Consider the following 16,917-nt stretch of genomic DNA (forward strand, 5'->3'; position numbering starts at 1 on the left):
CTAGAGTAGTTGGGCTTCTTGCTTATCTACCGAAGCTTCAAAAATGACAAGGCAGGGAGTTCCTGTCGTGGCGCAGTGGAAGTGAATCCGACTAGAATCCATGAGGTTGTGGGTTTGATTGCTAGCCTTGCTCAGTGGGTTAAGGATCTGGAGTTGCCATGAGTTGTGGTGTAGGTCGCAGATGGGGCTTGGATCTGGCCTTGCTGTGGCTCTGGTGTAGGCCGGCAGCTGTAGCTCTGATTAGACTCCTAGTCTGGGAACCTCCATTTGCTGTGCGTGTGGTCCTAAAAAAATAAATAAATAAATAAATAAAAAAAAGAACAAGGCAGGAAGTCCCTGGTGGTGCAGTGGATTAAGGATCTGGCTTTGTCACTGCTGTGGCTCTGGTCACTGCTATGACTGGTCACTGCTGTGATGTGTGTTCCATCCCTGACCCAGGAACTTCTGCATGCCACAGGCAAGGCAGAAAAAAATCCAAAATGAACAAGACATTACCTTTGCTGAATCAGCTTTGAGTGCCACACTGTGTTACTTCTCACACCAGATTCAAGGAGAGGGGTCATAGGCTGCACCTCTCTCAGTGGGCTATGTGTCAATGTGACCTTGTAACATTCTTGTGTGGGAGAATGTGGGATGGCAGATATTATTGTAGCCATTTGGAAAATTTAACTTGCCTCACTTGTATATTCCAATCTCCATGCAATATTCAGAGTGGACTTAAAAACCTGAAATCAGATCATGGCACACCCATGCCGAACAGTCTTCCTATAATTGCTCACCCCACCTAAAATAAAATCTAGATTCCTATAAATAAAATCCAGTCCCAACAAGACTTCTGGCCTTGTCTCCTTTGTTGTCCCTGTCACTCACCATAACCTCATCTCTGGTTCTCCTTCATATCAAATTATTTCTGCCCCAGGCTCTTTGTACATGCAGTTCCTTCATGTGGCCAGGGATCAAACTCACATCCTCATGGGTGCTAGTTGGGTTCACTAACCACTGAGCCACAACGGGAACTCCTCAATATTTATTTTTTGGTAAACCCTTTTGACAGGATTTCTGTACTTTTCCTGTTGCATTTATTTGGTTACATGCAGCTCATTTAATTCACCATTGGCTATGATTCTTTCCCAGCAATCAGAAATTCTAGATAAGCATAGGCCAGCAGCTGTAGTTCCAATTTGACCTCTAGCCTGGGAACTTCTATACGCCACAGGTGCAGCCTAAAAAGCAAAAACAAAAGCAAAAAAAAAAAAAATTTCTTGATAAGTGAGAACAAATGATCTGCTGGCTGTATATAATGAAATGATTATGAATGCTAAATTTCACACTTGGTGAAGTTTGTAAATTATTCATCTGGATTTTACTTATCACCATTTGGATTTTGGAGTGTGTGTGTGTGTGTGTCTTTCCTCCAAATGTTCACATAATTGGCTAATGTGCTATGCTTATGAATAAGCACAGCCTCCAGGAGATACAGGATTTTGTTGAAATTCAGGTAGATGGTGCATGTCGCGTTTGAGTAGAGCTCTACATCCTCTTGGCAGACAATGGAAGTTGGTGGATAAGTAAGTGCCCTAATTTCCTTACCCCTCAGATGGTATCAGTGAGGTATGTGCTCCACACCAAATCTCAGAGGTCCCCAAGGGATTGAATTTTACCTGCCTATGGCGAAAACTTGCATATCAATTCACTCTTTACTGATTCCCTTCCCTTCTCTGTCTCACTTCTTCACTGCCCTTTCAGCATTTCCTAGATCAATTTCCAAATAAACAACTTGTTCTTGAATCCTTATCTTAGGATCAGCTTCTGGGAAACATCAAATGAAGACATTCTCTCCAGGCCTCAGTTTCCTCATTTATCCAAAGGGATGGGTCCAAAGAGACTCTCTCTCTTATAAAGGCTATGGGGGTAGGAGGTGTTGGATGGGGCATGTGTCTGTGGACTAAGTCCCCTGTCCCTCTCTGGGGTCCTCAGTTCCTGGGAAATGAAAGATGGAGCAGTTTATGGGGAGCAGGCTCCTAGTATCCTCCACCCCCTGCTCTCATTCTAGTTGTTCCTACACTGGAGGTTCACCTTTATCTGGCATCTTCCAGGATGAGAAGGCAAGTGCTGCAGCCTGCACAGAACTCCCTGGCTGGGAGTCAGTCCCCAGAGGCACCAGGGAAGTGGTGGCTGCTCAGAGATGTCCACTGGGGTGGTGTTGAGGAGCTGAAGGGACAAAGGGTAGTCGAGTTAGCAAGAGGCATCTTCCTGAGGGAGTATGTGGTGTCACCCAGGAGGCAGTTAAAAGGGCAGCATATCTTGGTCAGAGCCTCCCAGTGGCCCTTTGAAAAGCCACACCAGGCAGTTTTGGAGCTGCAGTTGAGGTACAGTGGGTCCCCCTGTTGCCCACACAGTGCCCTCCTTTTATTAGCTGAAGGCCTGCTAGGCTCTTCTGCTGGCCACGCTCCTGCACAGGTCCTAGGACACATTTAGCAATTGGTCACCTGTGGTCACGTGTGGCCATGCCAAGAGCTGTCTCAGCGTCCAGTGTGCAGAGCCTGAGGGTACTGGTCACGAGGGCCTCAAAGATGCTCGTTGTCCTAGAGGAAGAGGAGGCAGGCTGGATAGGGGTGACTGGTCAGCTAGGGACAAGAGGCCTGGGGTGGGCCAGGCCAGGAAGAGACCCCATGTCATTCCTTAGCTCCTTCCTCCTCCCTTCTCAGGCCTCTGATCTCTTGCACATTCCAAAGAATGGTCTGGCCCTTGACTCGCTCTGGGAGGTAGCCTCTAAGCCCTTGTATTAGGCTACCTTGTAGAAATCTATTGTATACCTGGGGGCCATGCCAAATAATTTATGCTAACAATGTGATTTATGGTGGGGGCCTTGGTCTACAATGTATCAGTTTAATCTCTGAAGGGGCCAGAGACTGAGTAACTAAGATGAGCCACATAGGTGGTCAGCCATGTCTAGGTGTGTGTTATTGGATGAATTATGTGCCCCTCCCAATTCATATGTTGGAATCTCAACTCCCCAGTAATTTTGACTGTGACTGTGTTTGGAGATAGGATCTTTAAACATGTGATTAAATAAAAATAAAGTCTTTAGTCTAATCCAATATGACTATTATCCTAAGAGGAGGAAATTTGGACACAGACATATGTGCACACAGAGGGAAAATGATGTAAAGAGACAGGGAGAAGATGGCCATCTACAAGCCAAGGAGAGAGACCTCAGAAGGAACCAACCCTGCTGACACCTTGATCTTGGACTTCCAGCCTCTAGAACTGTGAGAAAATTAATTTCTGTTGTTTAAGCCCCCAGTCTGTGATGTCATGGCAGCCTTAGTAAACTAATACAGTGGCCAACTCCCAGTGAAAACCCTGGGCCCCAGGGAGCTTCCCAGGTTGGAGGTAAACACATGTGTGTTGTCACATCATTGTTGGGAGAATTAAGCACTGTCCAATAACTCCACAGGGAGGAGACAACTGGAAGTTTGCGCCTGGTCTCTCCTGGACCCTGCTCCACGTGCCTTTTAATTGCTGATTTTAATCTGTATTGTTCCCTTGTGATACAGCATGAGTATGACAACTTTGCTGAGTTCCGTGAGTCCTTCTAGTGAATCCTGGAACCCATGGGTGGTCCTGGGAGACCTCCCACCACACAGATGCACAGAGATGGAAATGACTCCCCATTTCCAAGGCAAACGTATGAAATAGGAGCTCTCTTTCCAGGACCTTGGGATCAAGCCTTACCAAGACCTTCCTCATGCCTTGCTGGAAGTGGCTTTTCTAGTCATTCAAATCAGAGGATCTGGTGGGACTTTTTACCCACCTCCTATTAAAGCCCCACAAGGGGCAGAATTAAGCTGTTCCAAGCTGCAGCATGACTTCGGGAGAGTGACCTACCTGCGAGGCCATCCAGCATCATGGTGGAAGGAGGGATCAGGTTTTGGGGTCACACCAGGCTGGATATGAATTCCTCCCCAATCCACCATGTGATCTTGGGACAACCTCTCTCCCTCTATGAGCCTCAGTGTCTGAATCTCCAAAATTGTCTGGAATACCCAATAAAATCCCATATGGAGAGAAACAAATGTTATTGTACTCTCATTCTGGCCAGTCATTCTTCTTCAGATCTAGAAAAGATTGGCTCAAACCTCTTTCAACATCCTTGCCAAGACTTTGGAGAATCTCTAGATGATTATTTTCTCATGGTCTCATGTTGTGGCTGAATTAACAGTTTCATGGCAAACTCAATATTCCTGGTCTAGAGGATGAGGAACTGGCTTCTTTCCTTGACTTCAGCAGAAACTCACTCACATAAGGATACTAGGTGTGGAGTGGGTTTTATTAAAGGATAGAGGAGTGAAGGGAGAGTTGACATCACAACAGCATCAATTTAACATTGTCTATTCGACATCTCTGTTCCAACCCAGCTTACCTTGGCCACCTCATCTGACATCCTAGAGTCTTGCCATCACATTACCTTCCCATCTATCCATCCATCTATCCATCCATCCATCCATCCATCCATCCATCCATCCATCCATTTGTTCATTCACTCAACAAGTAAATTTTGAGTGGCCAATGGGCCTCATGAAGCATGGGCATATGGATCCCCAGCTCTCTGCTCAGTCAAGTGGGTGAAATAGACATTGATCAAATAATCATATAGATGAATACAAAATCACTGATGTGATGAGAATGAGGGGATAATGAGCACCTGATGTAGCTGCGGGGTGGTGAGGAGAGGCTTCCCTGAGGAAGTGGGGTTTGCCTTGAGCAAACCATCTCAAATCTCAAAGCCAGGGAGGCATTAACTCTGGGAGGGAGTGGAGAGATGAGGGCAGCTTTTACAAAGATCCTGTGGCACCATCTTTGTCTATCCCTTCCTTTTCTGATTCTGCGGCATGGAGAAATGCCCCAGGCCAGGGATTGAACTCACACCACAACAGCAGTCCAAGCCACTGGAGTGACAATGCCAGGTCCTTAACCTGCTGTGCCACAGAACTCCTTATTTTTTCAGTCCCTTTTGGCCTCCCTGCCACTTGTCATTTGCAACCATCTATATGAAGGTTTGCAAACTAGGGCCGGGAGGCCCAATCTGGCTCTTGAGCAATGAATGATTTTTAAATTTTTAAAATGGTTGAAAACAAAAGACTACATTTCAGGAACCAAATTTCACACTACTTTTGATAATGTCATTTGGTAATTAAGATGTTCACATTTAGTGTCCATGAGAAAAGAGTGATAAGCATATAATTAACATGTCCAGTAATAAGTAATTTTAATCAATTAATTTGTTTATTTTGTTTATTATTGCTTTTTAGGCCTGCATCTGTGGCACATGGAGGTTCCCAGGCTGGGGTCAAATCGGAGCTGCAGCTGCTGGTCTACACCACAGCCATAGCAACACAGGATCTGAGCTGCATCTGCAAACCACACCACACCTCACAGCAATGCCAGATCCTTAACTCACTGAGTGAGGCCAGAGATTGAATCCATATCCTTGTGGATACTAGTCAGGCTAGTTACAGCTGAGCCATTTATCACTGGGAACTCCCAGTGATATATAATTTTAGAAAGTCCACACTGGATGGCAGATTTTAGGATTTTCTGGGTTGCAAATTAATTAGGGTTTTTCTGCAATAGATAGTCGATATAGACGGCGGTACCTTCCTCCTGATATCTGCTTTGTGACATGTAGTTGAGATATTTTGGTAGTTATATTTGGGAACACCTGCTGCCAGGTAGCTGTATTAGGAGAGGCAACTATGTAGGAGGGTTTCTGGGGCAGGGTGGGGGAGAAAAGGAGTGAACAAATACCAGTCACTAAAATCCAAAAGCCAGATCCATTTCTGCAGTATTTTTTACTTTCTTTAAAACAAACAAATCTTCCCCTACACGCCATATTTTATCACTACAATTTGGGAAAGAGGAATACACAGAAGGTAGATATTAGTTAAGAATCTTTCTGCATCATTTTGATGACTACAATACGTTTCTCAATGCAACAGTAAAAAAAGCTATATTTTGTGACATGGAAAATAATATGAAATTCAAGTTTTGGTGCCTACACTGGCCAAGACATGGAAACGATCTAAATGTCTTCAACAGATGAATGTATAAAGAAGATATGGCACATATAGACAATGGAATAACACTCATTTACAAAAAACAATGAAATCATGGGAGTTTCCATTGTAGTGCAGTGGAAACAGATCTGGCTAGCAGCCCATGAAGACATGGGTTCCATCTGTGGCCTCACTCAGTGGGTTAAAGGATCTGGCATTGCCACGAGCTGTGGTGTAGGTCACAGATGCGGCTTGGATCCTGAGTTGCTGCGGCTGTGGTGTACGCTGGCAGCTGTAGCTCTGACTTGACCCCTATCTAGGCTGGGAAACTCCATATGCCGTGGGTGCAGTCCTAAAAAGACAAAAAAAAAAAAAAAGAATGAAATCATACCATTTTTAGCAACATGGATGGATCTAGAGATTCTCATACTAAGTGAAGTAAGTCAGAAAGAGAAAGACAAATGCCACATATAATATTCCTTATATATGGAATCTAAAATAGGACACAAATGAACTTATCTATGAAACAGAAACAGACAGACCCACAGACATAGAAAACAGACTTGTGGTTGCCAAGGGGGAGTGGGGAGGGGAGAGCGATGGACTGGGAGTTTGGGGTTAGCAGAGACAAACTATTGCACATAGAATAGATAAACAACAAGATCCTACTGTATAGCACAGGAAACTACACTCAATATTCTGTGATAAACCAGGACGGAAGAGAATATAAAAGAGAATATAAAAGAATGTATGTAGATGTATAACTGGATGAGTTTCCTGTACAGCAGAAATCAACACAACATTGTAAATCAGCTATACTTCAAAAAAAATAAATTAAAAAAGTTTTGTTTTTTTTGTTTTTTTAGGGCTGCATCTGAGGCATATGGAGGTTCCCAGGCTAGGGGTCGAATTGAAGCTACAGCTGCCAGCCTACACCACAGCCACAGCAATGCTGGATCCAAGCTGCATCTGTGACCTACACCACAGCAAGCTGGATCCTCAACCCAATGAGCAAGGCCAGGGATCGAACCCGTGTCCTCATGGATGCTAGTGGGGTTCATTAACCACTGAGCCAGGAAGGGAAATCCCTAAAAAAGTTTCAGTGTCTATAAATAAAGTTTCACTAGGGCTAAGCTCTTTCCTTGATGTATTGTCTGCAGTGGCTTCTACCTTGTAGCAGCAGAGCTGAGGCATCATTCCAACAGAGAGTTTGCTCATCTCTAACCCATGGTAGGACTCAGCAGCAGGTTTGTTCTGAAGCACCTGCCCTCCCATACCCCTGTTTAACCCTTATCATGGACCCCTCTGCCCTGAGTCCCTGACCACAGCTCCCTGTGCATTCTCCTTCACTGTGGGCTAAGGACACACCAGTCCTTACAACTCAGGCTTGTCCCATTGAGGGACTGTTGCACATGCTGTTCCTTTCCAGAGGACGATGATACCTGGGGTGGGTGGAACCGAGCCAATTCACATCCAGGATCTGTGTTTCCCGAGAGCTTTCAATCCATTTTGTGAGATGGCACTATCGCCACCTGGTGGCCGCTTCCTCAAACTGTAGCTGCAATTCTTTCAAAGCATTTCATCCTCTCCAGGACCCTGTCCAGAGCAGGGAAAACTGGAAAATGCCCACGGAAAAATGCCCCAGGTATGGTTCTTTCGTATCTTTGAACTTCAGGCTTATTCAGGGCCCAAATATCTATCACCATCCATATCCCATAGATTCCAGTGATCCTCAAATTTTAAGGCTCATGTAACTCTCCCCAGGGTTGTTAAAATTATGATTTGACTGATATGGTGTTTGAGTTCTTATTTCTAGCAAACTTCCCATAAGATTGATGCCTCTGATTCATGAACCACTTTGAATATCAGGCTTTACTTTTCTATGAAAGAGAGGTCAGTGGAGTTCCTGCTGTGTCGGTTAAAGACCCGAGATTGACTCTGTGAGGATGTGGGTTCAATCCCTGGTCTCCCTGAGTGGGTTAAGGATCCCACAAAGATCACAGATGGGGCTCAGATCCAGTGTTGTGGTGGCTGTGGCGTAGGACTTCAGCTGAAGCTCCAATTCGACCCCTGGTCTGGGAACTTCCATATACTGCGTGCGTGTGTCCGTTAAAAAAAAAAAAAAAAAAGAGGTCATCAAATCCTTCTATAAAGGGCTGCATAGTATTTTAGATTTTGCATGCCATAGGGTCTCCGCTGAGACTACCCAACTCTGCCTTGTAGCCTGCAAACAGTCGTAGATGGTATATGAACTAATAAGTGTCACTGTGTTCCCATAAAACTTTACTTATGGGCTTTAACAACAGAATTTCATATAATATTAATTGGTCACAAAATATTCTTTAAAAATATTCTAACCATTTAACAACATAAAAACCATTTTTAACTTGCAGGCCATGCAAACATAGGTTGTTGGCTGGATTTTGCTCGTAATCTGTAGTTTGTAAACCCCCGCTTTAGGCACTGAATTCTAGACAATATTTTGTGTCTTTAAGACCTGGGGCTCTGGGATATGTCCTCTGTTTGAACCTTCGCCTAGCACTTGTTAGTCAGCTTCACTTTCAAGCCTCAGTTTCCTCATCTATAAAATAAGAAGTTATATTACCTGCGTTGTAGGGTTTTGGTTTAAAATTTAATGAGCTAGGAAGTTCCCATTGTGGCTCAGGGTTAATGAACTGAACTAGTATCCATGAGGATGGAGGTTTGATCCCTGGCCTTGGTAAGTGGGTTAAGGATCCTGCATTGCTGCAAGCTGTGGTGTAGGTTGCAGATGCAGCTCTGATCTGGTGTTGCCATGTCTGTGGTGTAAGCTGGCAGCTGAAGCTCTAATTGGACCCCTAGCCTGGGAACTTCCATATGCTGCAGGCCCTAAAAAGCAAAAAAAAAAAAAAAAAAAGGGAGTTAGTGTATACAGAGGGCTTAGCCCTGTGCAGGGAACATAATAAATCTCAGCTGACATGTTATTGCCATCACATTGAGACCCAAAACCTGAATCCATGCAATCTGAATCCTTCAGCTTTTTCTCCAGTTGTAGCACAGACTCCCTTAACCAGAACACAGGGTAGGTCATGAAGTTGAGCGGTGTATCTGGGCATGGTCTTTGCATGCCAGCCCTTGCTAAACTAACTGTATTAGTTTGCTAGGGCTGCAATAGCAAAGTACCATAGACTGCATTACTTAAACCACAGAAATGTATTCCCTTGCAGTTCTGGAGGCCAGAAGTCTGACATTGAAGTTGTCAGCAGGGTTGGTTCCTTTTGAGACTGTGAGGGAGATGCTGTTCCATGCCTTTCTCCTAGATTCTGGCAGTTGGATGGCCATCTCTGGCATTTCTTGGCTTGAAGAAGCATCACCTAGATCTCTGCCTTCAACTTCACATGGCATTTTCCCTGCGTGTGTGTCTGTGTCTAATTTCTCCCTTTTTAGGGAATCCTCCTACATTGTTGGTGGGAATGTAAACTGGTACAACTACTATGGAAAACAATATGGCGGTTCCTCAAAAAACTAAAAACGGAACTACCCTATGATCCAGCAATCTCACTTCTGGGTATATATCCAGACAAAACTATAATTCAAAAAGATGCATGCACTCTTGTGTTCATAGTGTCACTATTCACAATAGCCAAGACCTGGAAACAGCCTCAATGTTCATCAACAGATGAATGGATTAAAAAAATGTGGTACAGGCCTTCCCATCATGGCTCAGCATAACAAGCCTGACTAGTATCCATGAGGATGCAGGTTAGATCCCTGGTCTAGCTCACTGGGTTAAAGATCTGGCGTTGCCCTGAGCTGTGGTGTAGGCTCAGATCCTACATGGCTGTGTCTGTGGCATAGGCTGGCAGCTGCAGCTCCAATTCAACCCTTAGCCTGGGAACTTCCACAAGCTGCAAGTGTGGCCCTAAAAAGCAAAAAAAAAAAAAAAAAAAAAAAAAAAGCAAAAAAAAAGCGGAAAAAAAAAGCAAATGTGGTATATACATACATACAAACATACATACAGTGAAATACCACTCAGCCCTAAAAAAGAATGAAATAATGTCATTTGCAGCAATATGGATGCAACTAGAGACTCATACTAAGTGAAGTAAGCCAGAAAGAGAAGGACAAATACCATATGCTATCACTTATATGTGGAATCTAAAATGTGGCACAAATGAATCTATCTCACATGTCTGTGAGAAACAGACTCACAGACATGGAGAACAGACTTTTGGTTGCCGAGGGGGTGGGGAAGGAGTGGGATGGACTGGGAGTTTGGAGTTAGTAGATGTAAACTATTACATTTAGAATGGGTAAAAACCAAGATCCTAATGTATAGCACAGGGAACTATATCCAATCTCTTGGGATAGACCTTAATGGAAAATAATATATATAAAAAAGAATGTGTAGGAGTTCCTGTTATGGCCCAGCAGGTTAAGAACCTGACTAGTGTCTGTGAGAATGTGGGTTCGATCCCTGGCCTCCCTCAGTTGGTTAGGGATCCGGCGTTGCCCTGAGCTGTGGTGTAGTTTGCAGACGCAGCTTGGATCTGGTGTTGCTATGGCTGTGGTGTAGACCAGCAGCTGCAGCTCTGATTGGACCACTAGCCTGGGAACTTCCATGAGCTGCAGGTGTGGCCTAAAAAGAAAAAAAAAAAAGAGAAATATATATATATGTATGTATGACTGGGTCACTTTGCTGTTCAGCAGAAAGTATAGTTGATTTACAATGTTTCATCAAGTTCTGTTGTACAATAAAATGACCCAATCGCACACATTTCACTGTGCTGTACAATAGGATCCCATTGCCCATCCATTCCAAATATAACAGTTTGCAACCCTCAAACCTCCCAAATGCCCATCCATCCCACTCCCTCCCTTTTCCCCCAGGAACTGCAAGTCTGCTTTTCTTGGCCATGATCTATTTCTGTTTTTTGTTTGCTCCTTCGTTTCTTTTCAACTGTACTTTAATAAAGAAATAAATTCCCCCTTTTAATTTTTATTTATTAATTTTTTATTTTTCTTCTTCTTTAACAGTATACTCCCCACCCCTCCCTTCCACAGCGCTGTTTTTGTGTTTTTTTTTTTTTGTTGTTGTTTTTTTGTCTTTTTGCTATTTCTTGGGCCACTCCCGCGGCATATGGAGGTTCCCAGGCAAGGGGTCCAATAGGAGCTGTAGCCACCGGCCTACGCCAGAGCCACAGCAACTCGGGATCCGAGCCGCATCTGCAACTGACTCCACAGCTCACAGCAACGCCGGATCGTTAACCCACTGAGCAAGGGCAGGGACCGAACCTGCAACCTCATGGTTCCTAGTCGGATTCATTAACCACTGCGCCACGATGGGAACTCCCCACAGCGCTGTTTTTGCAACCAATTTGCTCTCTGAATCTATGAGCTTGGTTTTGATTTTGTTTTTTTCTTTTTTCTTTTTCTTTTTTTGTCTTTTTGCCATTTCTTGGGCCGCTCCCTCGGCATATGGAGGTTCCCAGGCTAGGGGTCCAATCAGAGCTGTAGCCACCAGCCTACGCCAGAGCCACGCAGCACAGGATCCAAGCCGAGTCTGCAACCTACACCACAGCTCACGGCAACACCGGATCCTTAACCCACTGAGCAAGGCCAGGGATCGAATCAGCAACCTCATGGTTCCTAATTGGATTCGTTAACCACTGAGTCATGATGGGAACTCCCTGGTTTTGATTTTGTTTTAGCTTTCATATCTAAGAGAGATTGTACAGTACTTGTATTTGTCCGACTTGTTTCAATTAGCATAATGCCCTCAAGGTCCATTCATGTTGTTGCAAAAGGCAAATTGCATTCTTTTAAAACAATGTTTATAATTGACACAACACTGTAAATCAACTCTAATAAAAAATTAAAAAAAAATTTTATGGCCACACTTGCAACATGCAGAAATTCCTGGGCCAGGGATCAAACTTGAACCACAGCAGTAACCAGAGCCACAGCAATGACAATGCTGGGTCCTTAACCTGCTGAGCCACCAGGGAATTCCCTAAATTCTCTCTTTTTATAAAAAAGCCAGTCATATTTGATTCAGGCCCACCCTAATGACCTCATTTTAACTTGATTACCCCAGTAAATACCCTATTTTCAGACAAGGTCACATTCTGGGGTATTAGGGGGTTCGACTTCAACATACCTTTTTTGCAGGACACAATTCAACCCCTAACTCTAACCGCCCATGCGTCCCAGGATACCATATCCATCCTCTTGTTGCTGATGGGGGCTGCAGAATTGTATTGTTTGGAGTCAGGTGATGGGCATCACAGGAAATATGTGGACTCTGAAGCTAGTCCAGGGCCAGTGTCTCCCATGTGATCTGTGCTCTCTCCGCCACCTGGAGCGCTTGTTAAGAAAGCAGATTCCAGGGTCCAGGGCCTGCCAGTTGAATCACAATCTCCACAATCCAAATGCTAGCATCTCCTGTGTCCCAGGCCTGTTGATGACAATGATCCCTGTGCAAAGTCAGCACCACAAGGCCCCTTGTGAGACTGAGGCTGGTGGCTGCTGAATTAAATAGCAAGTGAGCTTCCCTAAATTGTGGGCCTCATTTGCTTGTTTTTAAAAAAGGTTTATTAAAGTGTAGTTCCCGTCATGACTCAGTGGTTAACGAATCCGATTAGGAACCATGAGGTTGCTGATTCGATCCCTGGCCTTGCTCAATGGGTTAAGGATCCGGTGTTGCCGTGAGCTGTGGTGTAGGTCGCAGACGCGGTTTGGATCTGGTGTTGCTGTGGCTGTGGCGTAGGCCAGCGGCTACAGCTCTGATTTGACCCTTAGCCTGGGGACCTCCATATGCTGCAGGTGCGGTCCCAGAAAAGACAAACAAAAAAAAAGTGTAGTTGATTTACGATGGTGTGTCAATATCTGCTGTATAGCAAGGTGACTCAGACATATGTACGTATACATAATATATATTCTTTTTCATATTCTTTTCCATTATGGTCTATTACAGGATATTGAATATAATTTCCAGTGCTATACAGTAGAAGCTTGTTATTCATCCATCCTATATATAATAGTTTGCCTCTGCTAATCCCAAACTCCCAGTCCTTCCCTCCCTCTGCCCCTTGGCAACTATAAGACTGTTCTCTATGTCTATGAGTCTGTTTTTGTTTTGTAGATATGTTGATATGTGTCATATTTTATTATCTATTTATTTATTTATTTTTAGGGCTGCACCTGTGGCATATGGAGGTTCCCAGGCTAGGGATCTAACTGGAGTTACAGCTGCCGGCCTATGCCACAGCCACAGCAGCACCCGATCCGAGCTGTGTCTGTGACCTAAACCACAGCTCATAGCAACGCCGGATCCTTAACCCAATGAGTGAGGCCAGGGATTGGAACCGGCAACCTCATGTTTCCTAGTCGGATTTGTTTCTGCTGTGCCACGACGGGAACTCCTGATATGTGTCGTATTATAGATTCCACATGTAAGTGACATCATGTGGTGTTTGTCTTTCTCTTTCTGACTTTGTGTAGTATGATGATCTCTAGTTGCATCCATGTTGTTTCAAAATATATGCCACATCTTTTTTATCCATTCATTTGTTAATGGACATTTAGGTCCATTCTACATCGTGGCTATTGTGAATAGTGCTGCAATGAACACAGGGGTGCAAGCATTTTTTTTTTTTTTGTCCTTTTAAGGCTGCACCCGTGGCATATGGAGGTTCTCAGGCTAGGGGTCGAATTGGAATGACACAGTCATAGCAATATGGGATCTGAGCTGCGTCTGTGACCTACACCACAGCTCACAGCAATGCTGAATCTTAACCCACTGAGCTAGGCCAGGGATCGAGCCTGTGTCCTCATGGATACTAATCAGATTTGTTTCTTCTGAGCCATGACAGGAACTCCTGCTCATTTTACATTTTACAATAAATGTTTTGTCTGGATATATGCCCGGGAGTAGATTGCTGGATCATAGGGTATGTCTACATTTATTTTTTTTAGGAACCTCCGTACTATTTTCCCTAGTGGCTGCACCAATTTACATTCCTACCAACAGTGTAGGAGGGTTCTCTTTTCTCCACACCTTCTCCAGCATTTATTATTTGTAGACTTTTTAAAGATGGTCATTCTGACTAGTGTGAGGTGGTACCTCATTGTAATTTTGATTTGAGTTTCTCTAATAATTAGCGATGTTGAACATCTTTTCATGTGCCTTTTGGCCACCTGTATGTCTTCTTTGGAGAAGTGTCTATTTAGGTCTTCTGCCAATTTTTTGATTTTTTTTTTTTTTTTTTGCTTTTAAATTGCATGAGTTGTTTGTATATTTTGGAAATTAAGCCTTTGTCAGTTGCATTATTTGCATATATCTTCTCCCAGTCTGTTGGGCTTTTTTTTGTCCTTTTGTCTTTTTTAGGGCCACACATATGGAAGTTCCCAGGCTAGGTGTCAAATCGGAGCTGCAGCTGCCAGCTTGTGCCACAGCCACAGCAAGGTGAAATCCGAGCCATATCTGTGACCTACACCAGAGCTCACGACAACGCCAGATCATTAATCCACTGAGTGATGCCAGGGATTGAACCTGTGTCCTCATGGATACTAGTTGGGTTCATTAACTGCTCACCCATGACAGGAACTCCGGGCTTTCTGTTTTTTTAATGGTTTCCTCCGCTTTGAAAGCTTATAAGTTTGATTAGGTCCCATTTGTTTATTTTTGCTTTTATTTCTGTTGTCTTGGGAGATTGACCTAAGAAAACACTGGTATAATTTATGTCAGAGAATGTTTTGCCTATGTTCTCTTCTAGAAGTTTTATGATGTTTTGTCTTATATTTAAGTCTTTAAGTCACGTTGAGTTTGTTTTTGTGTTTAGTGTGTGAAAGTTAAACTTTAGAGTGTTCTAACTTTATCGATTTACACACGGCTGTCCAAATTTCCCAACATCCTTTGCTGAAGAGACTGTCTTTTCCCCATTGTATATTCTTGCCTCCTTTGTCGAAGATTAATTGTCCATATGTGTGTGGTTTTATTTCTGGGGTCTCCTTTCTGTTCCATTGAACGGATGCTTTCAGAGACTTTCACCATTAGTATAACTAATCTTTTGTTCCACTAGGATTATCCACATAGTGATTCCATAAGCCTGATACTCCAGAGAGAGCCAGTTTAAGGCTGCTTCAAAGTCTTCTCTGCTACTCTGATCTTCAGGGGAAGATAAACCATGGGAAAAATGCACATCTTTCCCTTCCCTTAGCACTTTATGTTTCTTTCTTTCTTTTTTCTTTTTTGTCTTTTTGTCATTTCTAGGGCCACTCCCGTGGCATATGGAGGTTCCTAGGCTAGGGGTCGAATCAGAGCTGTAACCGCCGGCCTATGCCAGAGTCACAGCAACGAGGGACCTTAACCTACTGAGCAAGGCCAGGGATAGAACCTGCAACCTCATGGTTCCTAGTTGGGTTTGTTAACCACTGAGCCATGATGGGAACTCCAACACTTTTTGTTTCTTTTATGACACATTTACCATGTTGCTCTGTGATGCTCTATTTACAGGTCTCTCTTCCCCACTAGATTCTGAATGCCTTGAGATCAGAGATTGGATGTATCCCTGAGTCCCAGGCACTGAAATGTGGTCCTGGAATACAACAGACACCCAACAACTACTGTGCTTTAGGACTGAGAAGAGGCCACTTTGCCAATCAGCTTCCTCAGGGCCTCCTTCATGTTCTTGTTTCTTAGGCTGTAGATAAAGGGGTTTAGCATAGGGATAACCACCCCACACATCAGAGCAGCCACCTTATCTTTCTGGGTGGAGGCAGGAGATGCGGGCTGCAAGTACACAGCAAAGATGGTACCATAGAATAGTGACACCACGGTGAGATGTGAGCTGCAAGTGGAGAAGGCTTTCCACTTGCCCTGAGCAGAAGGGATCTTGAAGACTGCCCAGAAAATGCACGCATATGAGAAGAGGATGCATGCGAGGGGGCTGATGCCCATGATGATGCCGAAAACAAAGATCGCCAGCTTGTTGGTGTGGGTGTCTGAGCAAGAGAGCTTCAGCAGGGGCATGAGGTCACAGAAGAAGTGGGGGATTTCAGAGCCAGCACAGAAGGTCAGTTGAGCCATGAGGCAGGTGTGCACGAGGGACTGGAGGTTGGTGATCAGCCATGCCCCCCCCACCAGCAGCCCACACACACAGGTGCTCATGATGACCAAGTAGCGTAGAGGGTGGACAATGGCCATGAAACGATCAATTGCCATCACAGCCAGGAGGAAGCTGTCCATGGTCCCAAACAGGTGGAAGGCATACATCTGGGCGAGGCAGCCTGCAAAGGGGATGGCTTGGCACTGAGTCCAGAGGTTCACCAGCATCTTGGGGATGGTGGTGGAAGAGAAGAAGATGTCAATGAGGGACAGGTTGGAGAGGAAGAAATACATAGGGGTGTGGAGGTGGGAATCTGAGATGATGGCCAGGATGATGAGCAGGTTTCCAAAGACAGTAACCAGATATATGGACAGAAACAGCCCAAAGAGGAAGCTCTGATGCTCTGGCTTTTCTGAGAGTCCCAGGAGGAGGAATTCTGAGACTGTTGTTAGGTTTTCTGGTTCCATGGACAGCCCGTGTCTACTGTGAAAGAGAAAAGGCTCAAGGGAAGTGACATAAAGATGAATGTCAGAGACGGAGTTCCAGTCTCAGCTCCCTACAGATCTGTGGGTTCTGTGAAAATTCATGGAATCCTTACAACTCCCTTCAGTGTATTTCTGTTTCCCCAGCCACATCAACCATGTCTGAGACAATCTCAATGATATAACTTCGTTGTTGGGAGTACCCGTCATGGCACAGTGGTTAACGAATCCGACTAGGAACCATGAGGTTGCGGGTTTGATCCCTGCCCTTGCTCAGTGGGTTAAGGA

General features: G+C 44.4%; 1 protein-coding gene across 1 annotated transcript; it reads right to left on the reverse strand.

The window, feature by feature from the left end:
• Window positions 1-15,668: 15,668 nt before the first annotated feature.
• On the reverse strand, window positions 15,669-16,617 carry LOC125124238 (olfactory receptor 1I1). Its single transcript, XM_047774386.1, has one exon. It carries the CDS (start codon window positions 16,612-16,614, stop codon window positions 15,673-15,675), a length of 942 nt encoding a protein of 313 aa, XP_047630342.1. The 5' UTR covers window positions 16,615-16,617; the 3' UTR covers window positions 15,669-15,672.
• Window positions 16,618-16,917: the final 300 nt, after the last annotated feature.

Source organism: Phacochoerus africanus, chromosome 4 (assembly GCF_016906955.1).
Source record: "Phacochoerus africanus isolate WHEZ1 chromosome 4, ROS_Pafr_v1, whole genome shotgun sequence".
Classification (NCBI taxonomy): Eukaryota; Metazoa; Chordata; class Mammalia; order Artiodactyla; family Suidae; genus Phacochoerus; species Phacochoerus africanus.

Bases quoted from the DNA above. Each gene is read 5' to 3' on its own strand.
- LOC125124238 (XM_047774386.1), bottom strand. From the start codon at position 16,614: ATGGAACCAGAAAACCTAACAACAGTCTCAGAATTCCTCCTCCTGGGA.